The sequence below is a fragment of the Carlito syrichta genome, unplaced genomic scaffold, assembly GCF_000164805.1.
Source record: "Carlito syrichta isolate Samal-C Ts95f unplaced genomic scaffold, Tarsius_syrichta-2.0.1 Scaffold76136, whole genome shotgun sequence".
Taxonomy (NCBI): Eukaryota; Metazoa; Chordata; class Mammalia; order Primates; family Tarsiidae; genus Carlito; species Carlito syrichta.
The window spans coordinates 259957-277448 of record NW_007020232.1 but is presented as its reverse complement, the minus strand read 5'-3'; the positions used below and the strand labels follow the sequence as shown (position 1 = coordinate 277448).

The following is a 17492-nucleotide window of genomic DNA, read 5'->3' as shown; positions in this document are numbered from 1 at the left end:
ACTGCACTCCAGTCTGGGCGACAGAGTGAGACTCCAACTCAAAAAAAAAAAATCCTTCACATTTCCCAGTTTTGTTTAATCAACCCCTTTTTAATTGGACAGACTGGGAAAAGATGAAAAAAATTCAGTATTCCCTATAGTCTTACTCTTCCCTGGCATGCTAAGCAACAGTACTGACATTCAGCTGTCACAGAGCACTCTGTCATGTGCCAGGCATCATGCTACATGCTTTCCCAGGAAGTGGGTGTTAATATTACCCCATTTTACAAATGAGGGCACTGAGATATGTGAGGGTTTAAAACTTGCCAAAGGGCACAAAGATAATAAATGGCAGACCCAGGATTTGCACAATCTAACTCCAGAATCCCTGGAATTCGCCACTTCACAGGGAACGAGTCAAGTTCTTTATCCATGGGATAGTCCCAATTATAGACAGATGATGACTGATTTAACATGGTCTCTTTGTAGGCCTATTTAGCAGAGAAAACACCAGAGTATTTTTGTGATACCCTAAAGAGATCCGCGTGTCTGGTAGCCAGAGTGAAGCTCTTTCAAAATCTGAGACAGCTAATGGGTTTGGGCAAGTTTCTCAAAGTTTGAAAGAGAAGGACACTGTCAATCAATAATTCAAGGACGCTGTCAATCAATAATTCAAGGACGCTGTCAATCAATAAACCAAATTAATGCACACAAATAAGTGAGTTTTTTAACTCAAATTCTTCCTTCTGATAGAGGATTTTGGCTTTGAAAATATCAAGGATGACTAGGGAACTAAGCATTGCACATAATGCACAAAGGACATGAAGAAGCTTAGCTGGAGGAGGGGTGACTCCCCATTCCCCAGTCACCAGTGATTAGTGAGTGACCACTTCACGATCAAGGCATGATCAAGGCTGCTGGGCTTTGGGGTTCGGACTTGGCCGTCCTCCCCTTATCCATCACTTCAATATAATGAAAACTCTAAAATCTTTAACTCTAAGCTAAATACTTTGAGCCCCAGAATTTTATATTCAAAGGCCCAATAGCTATCTTCAATCAGATGCCCTTCAGTTCTCATCATCCTCCTACTCTGTCCAGACTCCTATGTCCCTGGTCTCAGTGGCTGGCACCACCTGTGCCTAGTTACCTAGCTGGGTAGCTGTGCACCTAACTTCTCACCCAACCCTACCTCATTCACTTCCATAACTCATCAAGGCGTGTTATGATAGAGATGGTATAACACAGTAGTTATTAAGGGCATGGGCTTTGGAATCTTGTAAAGCTGAGTGTGGACCTCATTCCCACCAATGATGAGCTGTGTGATCTTGGGCAAGTGACTTCATTATTTTGACACTGATTTCCTTCATCTGTATATGGGGACAATAATATCTCATAGAGTTATTGAAAAAATCAAATGGAATAACATAAGCAAAGCCAAGGGTCTGTATTTTTAAATTTAGAGAAACCGACTTCACTCTAACTTAGCTCCTTCCTAAGTTCAGGCCCTCGCCATTTCTCACCAACTATGCAATGGTTTTTGTTGTTTTGAGTCGGAGTCTCACTCTGTCACCCAGGTTGGAGTGCAATGACACACTCACAGCTACCACAGCCTTGACCTGCTGGACTCAGGCAATCCTTCCGCCTCAGCCTTCCAAGTATCTGGAACTACAGGCACTGGCCACCATGCCCGGCTATTTTTTTTAATTTATTGTAGATACTGGTCTAGGCTGGTCTCAAATCCCTTGGTGCAGGCAATCCTCTCACCTCCACCTCCCAAAGTGCTGGGATTACATGTGTGAGCAACCGTGCCCAGCTGCAAATGGGTTCTTAGTTGTTAACCCAGCCTCAAGGCCCCACTCCCTTCAAATCCATTCTCCATACCACAGTCAATGCAGCATTTAAAAATACAAATAAGACCTCACTGGCAAGCATCCATATACCTTTTCCAGTCTTCTCACTAAAGGCAAGACAAAGCAAAAACTTTTGTATAGTGATAGAGATGAGAGAAGTCCAGCTTACAAGGTACAGATTAGCATTTAGAAAATATGATGAAATTTGTGGATCTATCTTAGCCCCAGGAAAAAAGAAATCATTACTCACAAACACACAAACTAATCAGAAGTTTCACAGGGTGCACAGACCCCAGGTTAAAACCCTCAGACTTAGGACATTCCTCAGCCTATCTTCAAGGCTGACCAACTGCAGTCATTGAGAATTCAAAATTTGAAGCAATACTTTTATTAATTTGCATATTCAGGTTCCTCAAAATCTGGCAAGAGAATTCAGCAGTCTACTCAGGGCATTTTCCCCAGAAACAGATGGCACCTCTGAGGAAATCTTAAAGGGAGTAACATAAAACCGTGCTCAATCATGCACCTGAAGCTCCCAGAAGTTTGTACAATCCCAATGGGCTCTGGCTAAGAAGTTGCACATGCCCAACTTAGGGGTAGCATGTAGCTGTAGAAAACACTGAGTTCTCAGGTTTGTCTCCATGGTTCCCCTTTCTCTACCTCCTTTCACCTGAGCAACAGATTGCAGAGAAATTAAGCTCTCTAAAGTTTCCTAAAAATTGCATAGAGGCACCAGACCATAATTTTATGACCTATCCTCCCTAGAATGCTTAAGGCTCAGAAATGTTGAATTGCCACCCAGATGACTGAGGAGTGCAACATATCCTGAGGCTCATTTCATGGGATACCCACAGAGTAACAGCAGCAAAGCACGTGCCAACTGGCACCAGCTACAAACTGTCCCTACATATGAGCACGCAAATGGTGGCAACTCCCGAGGTCTGCGTTACCTTTAGTCCCAGGACCATTCATTCGAGCAGCTTTACAACAAAAAGTACCACTACACTTTTCTTTAAAACTTCAGTGTAACAAACAAACTATTCATCCTGAAGTTAATGTCTGAAATTGGAGACATCGTCGAAACAAAAATGGCCTTGAATTTTAACCAGATGAGGTTAAAGGAAGCCTGAGGGGCATAAGAATAATCTGGGGGGAAGAGCACAACTAGAAATAAGGATGCTAACATACATCACTAGCAAAATCGATGGTTGGGCTCTTCCATTTCCAGAAACCTTCACTATTCAAACACAACCTCTCACTTCAGAGAGGAAGGAATGAAAATCCTCTTTCCAGTGTGTTCACTCACAGAGGGCAATAAGCTATGGTCAGCCAGCTTTGATTTCAGGCTCCCCATCTCCCATTACCACCTCATGGTGGTTTGTGAGACATATCCATTTATTTTTAAAGACTTAGAGGCACGTTCACTCCTGATCCTTGGAAGCATCTCACTGAAGATCAGAAGGCCTAAACATTCAGCCATCTGCAGATGTTTCGGTCTCACATCAATCCCCAGGTCTTACAGGATCTTGGTTCTATCTCTGTCTACATTGTGCAGGTGAGAAAGCCAAAACTCAAGGGGTGCTTAACAGGTCATCTTACTCCAAATGCCATGTATCTTCAACCATGCTTTACCACCATATATAACATACCAATCCCATGCTCCTTATAGAATAAGTCCCTGAGAACAATTAGCTCACTTTTTGACAAACTTCTTTTATGAGAAGACAGGGCATTCATTTATTTCACTTATTCAGCAAACATTTTTGAGCAGTCACTCTGTGCCTATACTTTTACTATGTTTGTTCCCAGGACCGAGTATGATGTATTTAGGCCCTACCCTCAAGGATGAGATAAATTCTCCCAAAGTCAATGTCCTCCTAGAGGCCTTGAGGATCAATGACATCCATCCTTCCCTACTGTCACCCCTGAGACAACGTCACATAAAAATCATTTGTTCTAGAAGACGCCAAATTTCATTTCATGAAGTCACTCAAGCATTCCTAGCAAAAGGCCCTCACGGCAAGGAACTGTGGACTCCAGTCGACAGCCATATGAATGTCCACAGAAGCAGGTTTCCAACCCCAGTCAAGCCTTTGGATGACTATTGTCCCTGCAGATGTCTCAATTGCAGCCTCTTAAGAGACACTGGGCTAGAACCAATCATCTAAATCAATACTGAATTCCGATTCACGGGCTGTGAGATAATAGATGTTTGTTGTTGTAAACGAGAAAGCTTTAGTCATGTGTTACATAGCAATACAGCTCTCAGTGTAATTCCAATGCTCTTCCTACTTGAGAATTAGAGAAAGTAGAGATGACCATCTTGATAGAGAAAATGTGTCTTTTAAATGGGTGTGTTCTAGACCATCACCTGCTTGTAAATGATCTGAGCAGTGTTTAGATGCCCTGAATGCCACTGTGAAAAGGGAAAACCAGTGAGTCATCACTGCTAGAACATGTTGCTAATATCACATCCTTGAGTAGTCCCAGGAAACATTTGATCCTGCTGCTGGCCAATTACCACAAGGAGAAACAGCTCAGTATCAATGAAGCCAACATCAAAATGATGGGTTCTGGCAAACTTCCTTCAGTATCCAGATGGATAATGCTGAACAAGTCTACTCAACAGGTTAACTCATTTAGTTATCTGGGGAACCACTATGGGATCTAATTACTTTACTAGATCTATTAGGATGCATCTCTGTTGAAAGTGAAAAGATTTTGTGGGAAAGAACATCAAGGTGATTTTATGATAGATATAAACAGTTGGTAACTCCTGTTCTTCAAATATCTCAAGTCAAGGTCATGCTTAATGATGAAGGTTCTTGAACTGTCATACCAAAACATCATCCTCTACTTACCATCTCAAGCAGGATTCTTAGAAATAAAACTCAGAGAATCATGTTCTCCAGAGTGTACTTAGAATCACCTAATGGGGAGGCTTTCTAAACTATATAAAGTTATCCTCATACCTTTGCATCCAGAGAGTAAAATATTCCATTCATTGAGAATCACCACTGTCATAAGCCACTAATACCAGTGGAGATATGTAAAAACAAAAAAAATCCCCAGAAATTTGGTAGTGAGATAAGATTGAAAGGCCCTAGTGTATCTAAAATAATAATACAAAAATACTTGTATATTAGGTATTTTGATTATGGGGCAAAGGATTCCTTTCTATGTAAAATACAGTTGAGAAAACTATTCTTCCAATAGGATACTTTGAGGCTGTCATTAGAATAGCATAACTTGTGTTTACCTTTTTGCCTCAACCAGTTGGAAGCTTGGAGCTAAATGTAATGCCAATTCACAGCAAATGTATTTGTTTAAGATGCTGTCATATTTTTTCTTTCTCTTTGTATGTAGATTATTTTCAATTTCTAATCTGACAGCCTTTGCAGTTGTGTTTTTCCTTTTATCCTATGATATGTTGATCACTTTTGAAGCAGACAGAATATAAATTACAAATTTATAAAAAGAAACTGGCAAGGAAGGTAGGTACTCAGATTTCCATCTTGGCCACAGCTATCAAAATGAATGATCGGAACAATATGTGGGAAACTACTAGAAAACTTAAGCAAATGCCCCTTTAAGGAGTGGGCCCTTGGAAGCAGCTAACATCAGAGAAGTTCCTCCTTGGCTCTGCTAACAAAGCCTCACAACTCTCCCCAAACACTTCTTTCTCAGGGTACAAAGGCAGGTCAATCCTCAAGGAAGAAGGTACCCAGGCAGAGAAAAAAACAGGTTGTAAAGCTAATTTCCCAGCTCAGGAGCAGAGCTGTATATCTGGCACTCCCACTCTTGTTGGGATGACGTGATTCATTGTGTAGGTTTTATGCTTCCTTTGGAAGAGAGAACTTTGAGCCATCAGATAAGAGTTGTGAGCTTCTCTTCTTGTGACAGGAATGTTTCTGACTCCTTAAAACCCCCTCTTGAAGGGCCTATAGAGGGAAATGTCTCCAAAAAAGGCAAGTAGAGTTTGCTTCTGGGATCCTTAAATCAACCAGCAAAAATAGAGGAGAAGAAAAGGGGGAGGAGAGGCCTTCATTACAAGAAAATATAGGATAGATCAGATGGGTAGGAGTGGGGAGGGCTCTCCAAAGCTCACTAGATGGAAACCAGCCCCCTTCTGGCCTAAACCCATGCCAATGGCCGTCTTTCTGGGCTGCAAGGCACGCAAGCTCTCTATGAGAATCATGCTGGGCTCACAATGAGCTTTAAAAAGATCTCTCCACCCACTGAAAGTTTGATTAATCAGCCAAGTTCTCATTCACATGTCACAGTGGTGGCAGTGATATACGTGATAGTGACATGATTGGTGCAAGGAGGGCTCAAAGGGTCTAATCTAGCAGGGAGGAGGATTCAGTACATGAAAGTTAACAGCATCTGCTCTGAAGCCAGGTGGCAGCTTGAATCCCAGGTCCGACATACATCAGTTATGTGACCTTGAACAAAGTTATAAAAATGTGGTTGATGATAGTATCTGCATAATAGGATTAATGAAATGATTAAGTGAATGAATTCACATAAAGCACTTTGAACAGCACCTAGCTGATAGTGAGCACTCAATAAACTTCAGCTGTGATTACGATTATGCTGATGACAATAGTGACAATATAGAAATTTAAAAGATGAATGCAAAGATATTGCCCGGGTAAACAAAGAATGTGTCTGGCAGAAGTAATGCAAACATAGGCGAAGAAGTAGGAGAGAGCTTGAGGCAGCAGGCAACCATTTGGAAGGCAAGCAGGAAGTTGAAGCAAAAAATAAAAAGGAAGAATCCAGGTTACACAGGACTTCATGTGCTTTGTTACAGAGTTTAGCTATTGTTAACACTGCTGTAGGCTGTGGAGGGACATTTAAAAATTATAAGCAGAACAAAGAGTTAAAGAGTATAGTGCTATGATGGTTGAAAATTACTTTTAACTGACTGTGGTAAAAATAATTAAATGAACTTAATAGTAATAGACTTCTGGCTATGACAAAGTAACTAGTGCAAGAATAACCTTCCTACCATCTACAGCCATAAAACTGAACAAAATACATGAGGCAACTGTTTTAGTCAGTAGACAACAGGCAGCACAAGAGTACAATTGTAAGGAAGAGAGAAACTCACATGGTAGAACTCCATGTTCACCCTGGCTCTCTGCCTGGTGACAATTTCCCAACTACAATTCATGCAGTAACTATAGGAGCTAGAATCTGTGGGGTAGGAAAGTAGAGAGAGGAAAATTATGCAGAAAGAGGCCATCAGAAGCCTGCATGTGGGTTCTTCATGAAAACTCGATTGAAGCCTAAACTACCCAGGTACAAATCGAGGTTGAACAAGACTTACCAGGAAGCAGCTGCTATGAGGTTGAAACAGAAAACCGATATTACAACTCAAGTAGTAAACACTGGAACAACATCATTAATACTCCAGGCATCCAGCTAAGACACTAGGAGGAACACATCTTCACAGTAAGGAGCACACCCTTGGAATTTCCACAGATATGCTCTAACAGAGCATAAAACTAAATCTATGCAAGTTTAAAGTGATCTGCCAACAGTTGAACTACTTACTAGAACAAAAATCAGTACACTCTTCAGAAAACGATAATAGTACAGTCTCGTAGCCGGGCTCGGTGGCTCAGCCTGTAATCCCGCGCCTTTGGGAGGCTGAGGTGAGTGGATTGCCTGAGCCCGCGGGTTCGAGATCCGCCTGGGCAGCAAGACCTCATCTCTACAATAAATCAAAAAATCAGCCGGGCATGGTAGCACATGCCTGTAATTCCAGCTACTTGGAAGGTTGAGGTGGAAGGATCGCCTGAGCCCAGCAGGTCGAGGCTGCGATGGCCGGAAGCGGCCACTGCACTCCAGTCTGGGTGACAGAGTGAGACTCTAACTCAAAAAAAAAAAAGTACAGTCTCTATAAGACGGCATTCACAATGTTCAGTGTATAGTCAAATCTTAGCAGACTTGCAAAGAAAGAAGAAAATGTCACCATAGTCTTTAAAAAGTCCGTAGAAACCAAGCCCAAGATAACCTAGAGCTAGATATTGGATTTAGTTAATAAAGACTTTAAATAGCTTTATAAGTATAGTAAAGTATGTTCAAAGAATTAAATAAAACTATTGTCTTAATGAGAAAACAGAGAAGCAGAAAGAATAAAAAAGAACCAAATGAAAAATCTAGACCTGAAAAGTGTGTGTGTGTGTGTGTGTGTGTGTGTGTGTGTGTGTATGTGTGTGTGTGTGTGTGTGTGTGTGTGTGTGTTCAGAGAAAGGAAAAGAGAGACAGCATATGCTAAAAATATTAAAAATAGATGAAGGATATATGGGTATTCTCTGTACTTTCCAAAACCTCTGTAGTTTTGAAATTTTTTAAAGATTAAATATTTATTTAAATATACATATTTACATACACATTAAAAGAATTTAAAAGTTATGTCATCACTAAAAAGTTATAAAGTAGTCACTGTACTTTCCAAAACATCCATAGAGTTAAAATTATTTAAATATTAAATGTTTTATTTAAATATATATATCTATATACACATGAAAAGAATAAAAAGTTAAAAGCATATGCATATTTATATACACATGAAAATAAAAAGTTAAGTTATAATTTAAAAGTTACAAAGTATTCACTGTACTTTCTAAAACCTCTGTAGATTTAAAGATTTTTAGACAGTAAATATTTACTTAAGTATATATATATATATATATATATATATATATATTTATATACACATGAAAAGAATAAAAAACTAATAAGCAGAGAAATATCTAACCAAGGATGCATTTGAGTAGCATCCGTCCAGTGATATGGAACTGAAATGACATGTGGATAAGACAAGATCAACTCCCAGTGAATGTAGTTGTCTAGGAAATGGGGGCCTGGCCAAAGACAACAGAAGTTTGGTCAGAGAGAAAGGAAGCATTACAAAATCAAATGAGAGGTAAAGATCTGCAGGACTGCCAATTGAACATAGGGAGTAAGACAAAAAGAAGAATCAAGGATGGCTCCAGATTACTGTGGTGGCTGACTGGGTATAGTCTGATATATTTTCCTGAGAAAAACTCCAAAAGAGGAGTAGTTTTAGAGAATAAAGAAAATCTATTTGGACTTTAAAGGACTGGCAGAACAGCCATACCGGTTTAAGATTTAAAAGGTACCAGGTCTAAGATTTAAGAGGGGGGCAGGATTGGAGATATGTATCTTGAGGCTATCTGTCTCAACTGGAGGACACTTTCACTACAGCCCTAGGTTGGTATGTCCCATCCTGGGTTATCTGTGAGGCAGAGATAAGAACCAGAATGTTCTTGGGAAGACCAAATGCTAGATACTAGTTTGAGAAAGTGAAGGAAGAAGGGAAGGGAAGGAGAAGATAAGAGCAAAGAGGTAGATCATTTCTGGGGCATTGGGAGCAAAGCCAGCAATAGAGGAAATTAAGACCCCACCTCTGTCCAGGAGCTGTGGACTAAATGAATGTTTTCTAGAAATTGGAGATGACATGTGCATATAAACCTCTTTTCAGTCTAGGAATGAAAATGGGAACATTATCCCAGGTCTGAGACAAAGTTCAGAAGGCAAGTTTCTTTACAAACCTTGTTTACTGACAAATACTGGGCCTACAAAGAACTTTGCATTGTTGAGTCACAAAGCAGAATAGCAAAAAGCAAAATGAACCATATATAAATATCTTCCCATGCAAAATAAAGGTACCATCATCTGGAAGACTTGGAGAAAAAGACCTTTATTATAATATACATAAATAATTTATTACAAGAAACAGAAGAGATTTTCATAAACTATACACAAGTGTCCTCAATAAGACAAGGGATCAGGAAAGAATGAGAAAATGTGGCCTCACTAAAACAGGAAGAGGAAAACTTGAGAAAAAGCTACCTTAAGATCACAACTGAAACAAAAAAGGGAATGATTACATTATATCCTAATAGCTCCAAACTGGAAATAACCAAAAAATCCTTTAGAATGGGTACATAAATTACAGTTTTATTTATATACAAGTATTTATATACAACATTGTATATCATATATTTTTATACATTATCTATTCATGAATATGAGTGAATTTCAGATAGAGGTGCATTTAATTTAAGATTAAGACAGCATCACAAGAATATTCAATAAATGTCATTGAGAAAATTGTTTTTCAAAAATTTTAATCTATATGTTTAATAAAACTCCACATGATGCACAAGAAATGGCTAATGAATTCGTTATATACATACACTTTCTGGATAGAGATAAGTTCCTTGGAAACCAGCAATTAATATATTAGATTCTTTTTCCTCTACCTAGAAAGCATTTTCTACTTTACCTACTCTACATCACTTTAATGAATAAATGAAAAAGAATGAATGAATGTTTCCATCAATCCATCTTTACTGACTTTATTTGGGTGATTTCTAGCTCCAATCTGGTCAACTTGGTGCAGCTTTGTCTTATTCCCTCCTGAGTTTTGGTTAAAGAGAAGAAACAGAAACTTTCCGGAAGTGAACTGCAGCTTGAAATGGCCTGTGTGGTGAGCGGTTCTTTTCTTGCCATCACTGGTGATAAACACTAGCAAGCCGGAGACCCTGACCCTGTAGTCATCCCTAAGCAGGAGACTGCAGTTGCTGCTGGGTGGGGAGACAGAAAGCAGATAAAGATGGCACCCAACTAATGTCTGTGCCCAATGTAGTCAGACAGCAAAGGACGCTGCAGTGTCCATCGGCGTCCAACACATAACTCCATGTGCAGCACCACTTGTCCTCTGAGGAAAGGTAAGTGGTCTCAAGCCGCAGAACTTCAGAGTCAGCTTGACATGAGCTGCCCAAGAGAATAGCACACAGGTAGGGAATGCCTTGGAAACCTTGGCTTCCCCAAGACAGAGCCATAGTTATCAAAACTGATTCAGGCCAGTTGGTTTCCAGATCCTGCCTGCCTGCTCTAAACTCAGAGCACATCTGCACTGTCCTGCCCAGAGCCCCAAGATGCTTGTAATAAAGCAGGAGCAGTCATAACTCAGTGTTCACCTTGGCAAAAACTAAACAAATGAGTAGAATGAATCTTCCGTCAGAAAATAAATGATCCTTCTCCAGGCTGGGAGCCTGGATTATCCTCCCGAAGGACAAACACAGCGTGTTCACCAGCCAGTCTCAGACCACAAAGCCCCCACTTCACTCAATCAGATGCCCCAAGGTTTCCAAGGCTCAGACTGCCCAGTCTGGGCTTTGGAGGGCTCTTTGAGTTACTTTCTTCTTATCCACCTACCAAAAAAGTGTATTTCAGCCCTGCTTGAGCTGCCTGTGCCTGGTTAAAGCAGCAAGCTTGTGTGCTTTGCTCCTTGTCCAAGAATGTGGAGGGCATTTCAGCAATGAGCACAAGCTGGGAGAGAAGGGATGGAATCCAGCCGGCAGTCCTCTTGAAAAGCTATGTACCCCAGCAGTAGCCCCAAACAGTGGCCCTCTTGAAAAGCTATGTACCCCAGCAGTAGCCCCAAACAGTGGCCCTAGCAGAGCTCGGGTTTAACAGAGGAGTCAGCCATTGCTCTGAGAATTCTCAGAGAAATCATCTCCTGAGTATTCATACAAACGTGGGAACAAGGAAGGGGAGATTATGGAAAGCCACAGTTGATATCCAAACTTCACTTGGTTAGTAATCTCAGCCTCTTCAAGAGTTGCCCAAAAATGTACAGATGGCCTTGCTTAGTTCTTAACAGCCAGGACCACTGAGTGGGCCCAATATGGGAACTCGTAGTCCCTCCTGCTGATAACTGAGCCTGGGGATCTACATAAGCAAAAATGCACCCCACAGCAGGGTACCTCCTGCCCTAATCTCCATTCAGAGCAAAGATTCCCTGCCATGGGGAAGGCCTGGCCCTTTCTTCACCTGCCAAATGCATACGCTGTCATCTGAATGCTTGTGTTCTCCCAAAATGCACATGTGTAAACCTAATCCCCAATGCGATGACATCAGGAGGTGGGGTCTTTTGGGAGGAGATTAGGAAGGCAGATCCCTCATGAATGGGATTAGTGCCTGCTGTGGTTTCAATGCCCTCTCCAAAATTCATGTTGAAATTTAATTGGCATTATGACAGTATTAAGAGATGGGACCATTAAGAGGTGACTAGGCTGTGAGAGATCCATCCTCATGAATGGATGAATGCCATTTTATATGGAGGGGGTTCATTATCAAAAGAGTGGATAGTTATAAAAGTAAGTTTGGCCCTCTCTCACTGTCTTTTTCTTACCCTCTTTTGTCCTTCCACCTTTTGCCATGGGAAGATGATGCAGCACAAAGGCCCTCACCAGATGCCAGCGGCATGCTCTTGGATTTCCCAGCCTCCAGAACTATGAGCCAAATAAACTTTATAAATTACCCAATCTGTGGTACGTTGTTATAGCAACACAAGATAGATTAAAACAGTGCTCTTATTCACCCCTTCCATTGTGTGAGGACACAGTAAGAAACTGCCACATATGAATCAGTAAGTGGCCCTCACTAGATGTCAAATCTGCGGGCCCCTTAATCTTGGAGTACCCAGTCTCTAGAACTGTGAGAAAAAAATTTCTGTTGTATATGAGCCACTCAGTTTATGTTATTTAATTATAGCAGCCCAAATAGACTAAGATATCACCTAAGTATAGCCTCACCTTAATTTATGGTCCCCAGGATGGGCTCACTTTGTAGGCGGTCAAGGCTCTAGTTCCTTTTCTGTGTCCCAAATGTGCACGTCTGTTGACCAACTAAAAGTCAGAAGATCCAAGGGTTCCCACTCTCCTCTGGGGCCACTAGTCTCTTTTCATACCACAGTGAACAGCTGCTGTCCCTAGGAAGGCCAGCTCCATCCACATCACTGCCATTTCTTTTAACATCTCCTTGGCCCCAGCCCACTAGGGTCTGCATTCTCTGCTGCCTCCCTGTTCATTCATGCAAATAAGCAAATATTAAGATAAGCATGCAAAAAAATGGACAAGAAAAGGAAAAGCTCCAATGGCCTCTTTGCCACCCTCACCTCCTGCCCATTGTAAAGCAAATTTGGTTGTACTGTCTCAAAGCCAAATGTCCCCACTTTCCTCTTGTAGAAATGAGGATCACCAATGTGCACACACAAAGCACACTGGCTAAAAGCAAACATGTGAGCCATCTTGAGTAATGTTGACTTTAGAAAGTAAAATTCAACTTCATGTTTTAAAATGGTATTATTACAAGCACACAGCATTCAAAAACAGTAGGAAAAAACTGATTCTGATTTGGCCCAAGCAGATGCCGTACCTAGGCAAAACATCAGGTTGAATCAACCTCATTCTCTATTCTAGGGGAAAAAATTAACTCTTTTTTCCTCTTTTTAATTTTTTTTTAAATTAGGGTGTTGGTTTATCCAGGATGCAATGGGACACTGTCCTAGGATGAATGTAGTCATTGTGTTCCCTGGTTTATTCCCATCCCTAACCCCTGCCCTGAACACCCAAGGCTGTACTGTGTTACAAAGAAACAGAGGCAATTAAAATAATTGCTGTTCATTGCCACCTAGACACAGCTTTCCAGATGATTCTGATCTGGGCAGGATTCAAATCACCATGGCCTCACGTCAAAAAACAGTCATTACCAGGGCTTAAACCTCCCCTGCAGCTGGACTCCATTGTGAGTAACAACGCAGAAACAAGACAATTCCATTGGCGATAAAGACTACAGAAACTGGAACACACACCTGAAGAGAGGTGAAGGCTCTCCTCCCCTACCCCAATCAGTATCCAAAGAAACCAAAATATTCACTATAGATTGTTCAGGCTACAAGGTCTGTCCCACACAAATCAATCACTTGGGCAGATTTTGTCTCTGAACTCATTCCCATCACACCATGGTTAGATGTGGCCATGGCTGCCAGGGAGTAGCCAGAGTCCAGTGCTTTCGCCCCAGCTTCACAATAACCACAACACCCCCCTTAGGCAGCTAACCATCAAAAAAGGGCAGGCTCCTTACCGTCAAGCTCCTCCACGGAGATATTAGCCAACTGCTCGCTGTCACTGCCAGCAGAGAGCGACCGGTTGAGATAATTCCCCTTGTACAACAAACCAGCGGTCACATGGTGGAACGGCATCTTTTCCCTGCTCACGAGAAAATAGGGGAAGGGGAAAGAAAGACATCATAATCTATTCTTATGTTTCTTTTTCAAAGGACCATCCCAATTTTCAGATGGCCAGTGTCATTTTTAAGACAATAATAATATTTCTAAAGGGAAAGTCAGGACATCTCTAGGATCCCAATTGCCTGAGCAATTCCCAAAGGAACTCATGTTTTTCCCATTCTTTCACTTTACATCTTAATTCATTTTCCCCCATTTAATTATGAATTTGAACCACACTGTCCTTGTAAACAGTGGCACATCACACCATCACCAAAATGTCTTTTTAGACAAATGAAAATACCCTTTGCTCCTTTTCTTGGACTAATACATTCTCTCTCGATGCTTATAAGGAGGGAGTGAGCATCCCAGAAGTGCCAGGCTACCCAGGGACTGGATGTCTTGGCTGTGAGTGAGCAGAGATCCAGACGTCTCATTTCTCCCAGATGAAACAAGTGTTCCCCTCATACAGACTCAAACCAGGTAGGAAATGCTCAGGCACCTAGTACATGCAACTGTCTGCATCTCAGAGAAGCAGCTGCCGAGTCTGGTTGAGATGCAGACAGTGCTTACAGGAGTGGCTTGCGAGAATACACATTCTGAAATGCCAATCACTCCAGACTGGAAAAAGGAGTGACGCCTTCAGGTATACCAGAACAAAGTTGCTTCTAGCACTCTGACAGGTTTATTCAGAGCGCTAGACCAGTCTAACAAACCCTCCAGGTAAAGTTCCCACGCCCAGATGGTCACCACTGGGCCGTGGAAGTTCACACTGGAACAAGGCAGACCAGAGGCTCCAGACTAAGGTAAAAGAGAGGTGGCAAGGAGAAGGGAAGGACAAGCAAAGATAAGAAAGAGAAAAGGCAGTTAGAAAGATGGTCCTCTCCAGAGCAGAAAGAGCATAGCTCCCAGCCCGACTTGTCCTAGAATGCTCTGTTATTGTGAACAAGCCATGGAACACTTCAGGTTCTCCTTCCCCAACTAGCAAAGAAAGGTGTGCTCTCTCCCCCTCTGAGAGCCAACAGGCAGAAAGTGTAGAGAGTCAGTCATAGGGAGTGGGTGAAGAACACCTTCATTGCAGATCTCTTAAGGTGCACTGGGCAGCACAGGACCGGTGAAATCCCTGAAAGTTACAGGATTTGACAAGGAGCATAAAGCTTGTTAGTGAAAGTAGAAGTTCTAGAACTTGAGCATCCCACATGCTGTTTCCACAAAGCAACCTCAGCTAAGTGCCAGACATTTCCACCCAGATGTCAAACCCTCATTTCAAACTCAAGATGCCTAAAAATGAATTAATTATCTTCCTACAAAATAGGCCACACTTCCTGATTTCTCTATTTCTATCAAAGGTACTTTTCACGCATCATAACAACTAGGACAACTCTCCCAAATGCTCTAGGCCCCAAAAAGTAAAATAGACACATGGCCGAGGCAAGAGCCAACTGTCAGCTTCCAAAACCCCCATAACTCTTTCCACGGCTAACAAAATGTACATCCGTAGACCAATCACAAATGGCAGGATACTCATTACAAAGGATGCTTGCATTTGCCAAGCATAAGGGATTACAAGTCAGACATTCCCAAATCCATCCTTACATGTAAATTGAATATAAGAATCCTTCTCTGGAAGAACACTTCACTGACCACCTCCTCCTTTCTCCAAGTTAATTTTTCAGACCAAACAGATTTAAAAGGGAGGACACAATGTATGACTGGGACTGCTCTCCCTTTTCCTTCAAGTCAATCTTGATTTCTTGGGCCATGTGTCATTTAAACGTGAACTGATACCCATTGCTATTTGAATATGTCTCTCAAGCTTCATGTGAAAGTCATGTGAATTTCCCATTAAATTGGGACATTTAATTCCCAGCTCAATAGTGTTGAGAGGTGGAACCTCTAAGCAGTGATTAGGTCATGAGAGCCCTGTCCTCATGAATGAATTAATGCTCTTATGGCAGGAATGGGTTACCTATCACAGGAGTGGCTTCCTTATAAAAGAGTGAGATCAGCCCCTATTCATAGTCAGTCAGTCTCTCTCTCTCTCTCTCTCTCTCTCTCTCTCTCTCCATATATATATAATCCCTTTTGACCTTCTGCAATGAGATGACACAGCAAGAAAGCCCTCACAAGATACAGGCTCTTGAACTTCCCAGTCCAGCCTCCAGAAACATAATAAATAAATCTCTATTCTTTATAAACTACCCAGCCTTGGGCATTCTGTTACAGAAGTACAAAACAGAATAAGACTCCCATGGTCCAGGAGATGTGAAGTCAATCCTGGCTAACACTTCCTGTGTGGTTTCAGCTTTGTCCTCACCACTGGCCCCAAATCCCAATTAGCCTCTCCAGCTGTTATCTTAACCATTGTTTAATTAAGTCTTTATTAACATGGGAAGACACCTGCCCTGATCTCATCTAATTTGCTGCTTGGAGCAAGACCCACTGAGGTCAGTAAAAGAAGCATTCCTTCCCATTCCACCACACATCACTCTAGTTTCTCAGCATTTTATAAATATCTTCCCATGATCACTCTTATGTGGTTGTCTGCAGCTTTGGATCCACCACACAAATTTTCAGAGTCATAATAATGAGGTTATAGTCAAGCAACCATATCCAACCCACGCCCCAGTTCAGCCATAGAATAAACGTTGAGTACTTTGCAGAGAAAACTGGTCAAAACTGAATCCCACTTGATATACCAAAATAATTTGCCTCTGAAAAAAGAAAGCTTACAAAATTAGGTACACATTCAGTTCATTTAGTCTCTGCACCCAAAAAGCTCAAAATCGAGTGAGGGAAGAAAACATGTGCAATTGAACCATCCATATAGATAAATAAAGTTGTGTTCAAAAAAGGAAGAATATTATCCCAAGCAAGCTAAAAACAGCTGCTGCAATTAAGGATTAAAATTCACTCCAGCTGCCTGGGGAAACCCAAGCTTTAATATTCTCTCCTTGACTAAGAAAGAGAAATATACAAGTTCATCAGCAAAGACAAACCTTGTCCTGCAAATAAAACTTAAAAATGAATCTTTACATAGAGGGCAAGAAACAAAAATAAATAAATATTTTCAGTAGCAACTTTCCTCATTGGGAAATATTACCTAAGTGACTGTTTATCATGTGAATACTCTGTTATATTTTATGTAAGGCAGAGCTACCTGGTTTGAATGTATGTGTCCCCTATGATTCATATTTTAAAACCAAAGATCCAATGTGATAGTATTAAGAGTTGGGCCTTTACAAGGGGATTAGGTCATGTGGGCTCCTCCCTCATGAATGGGATTAATGCCCTTATAAAAGGCTAGAAGGAACGAGCAAGGTGCTTTTGACTTTCTACCTTCCACTGTGTGAAGATACAGTAGCAAGACAGGATCTTGGAAGCAAGAGCAGCCCTCACCAGACAGCAAATCTGTGGGCCTCTTGATCTTGAACTTCTCAGCCTCTGCAATTGTAAGCAATGAATTTCTACTCTCTACACATTACCTAGTCTAAGTATTTTGTTACAGCATCAAGAACTAAGATAAACAGGGTGGTTTCATGGTTAAA

The 17492-nt window shown here is 41.3% G+C and overlaps 1 protein-coding gene across 1 annotated transcript in view; it reads right to left on the bottom strand.

Moving 5' to 3' along the window:
* LOC103255948 (calcium-binding protein 8-like) overlaps positions 1-17492 on the bottom strand; it is a gene marked incomplete at its 3' end in the record, with an annotated part of 216622 nt that overhangs the window by 99818 nt on the left and 99312 nt on the right. The window contains exon 2 of the mRNA XM_021710230.1: positions 13803-13927. Coding sequence (XP_021565905.1) covers positions 13803-13927 — 125 coding nt within the window. The remainder of the gene's footprint in view (positions 1-13802; positions 13928-17492) is intronic.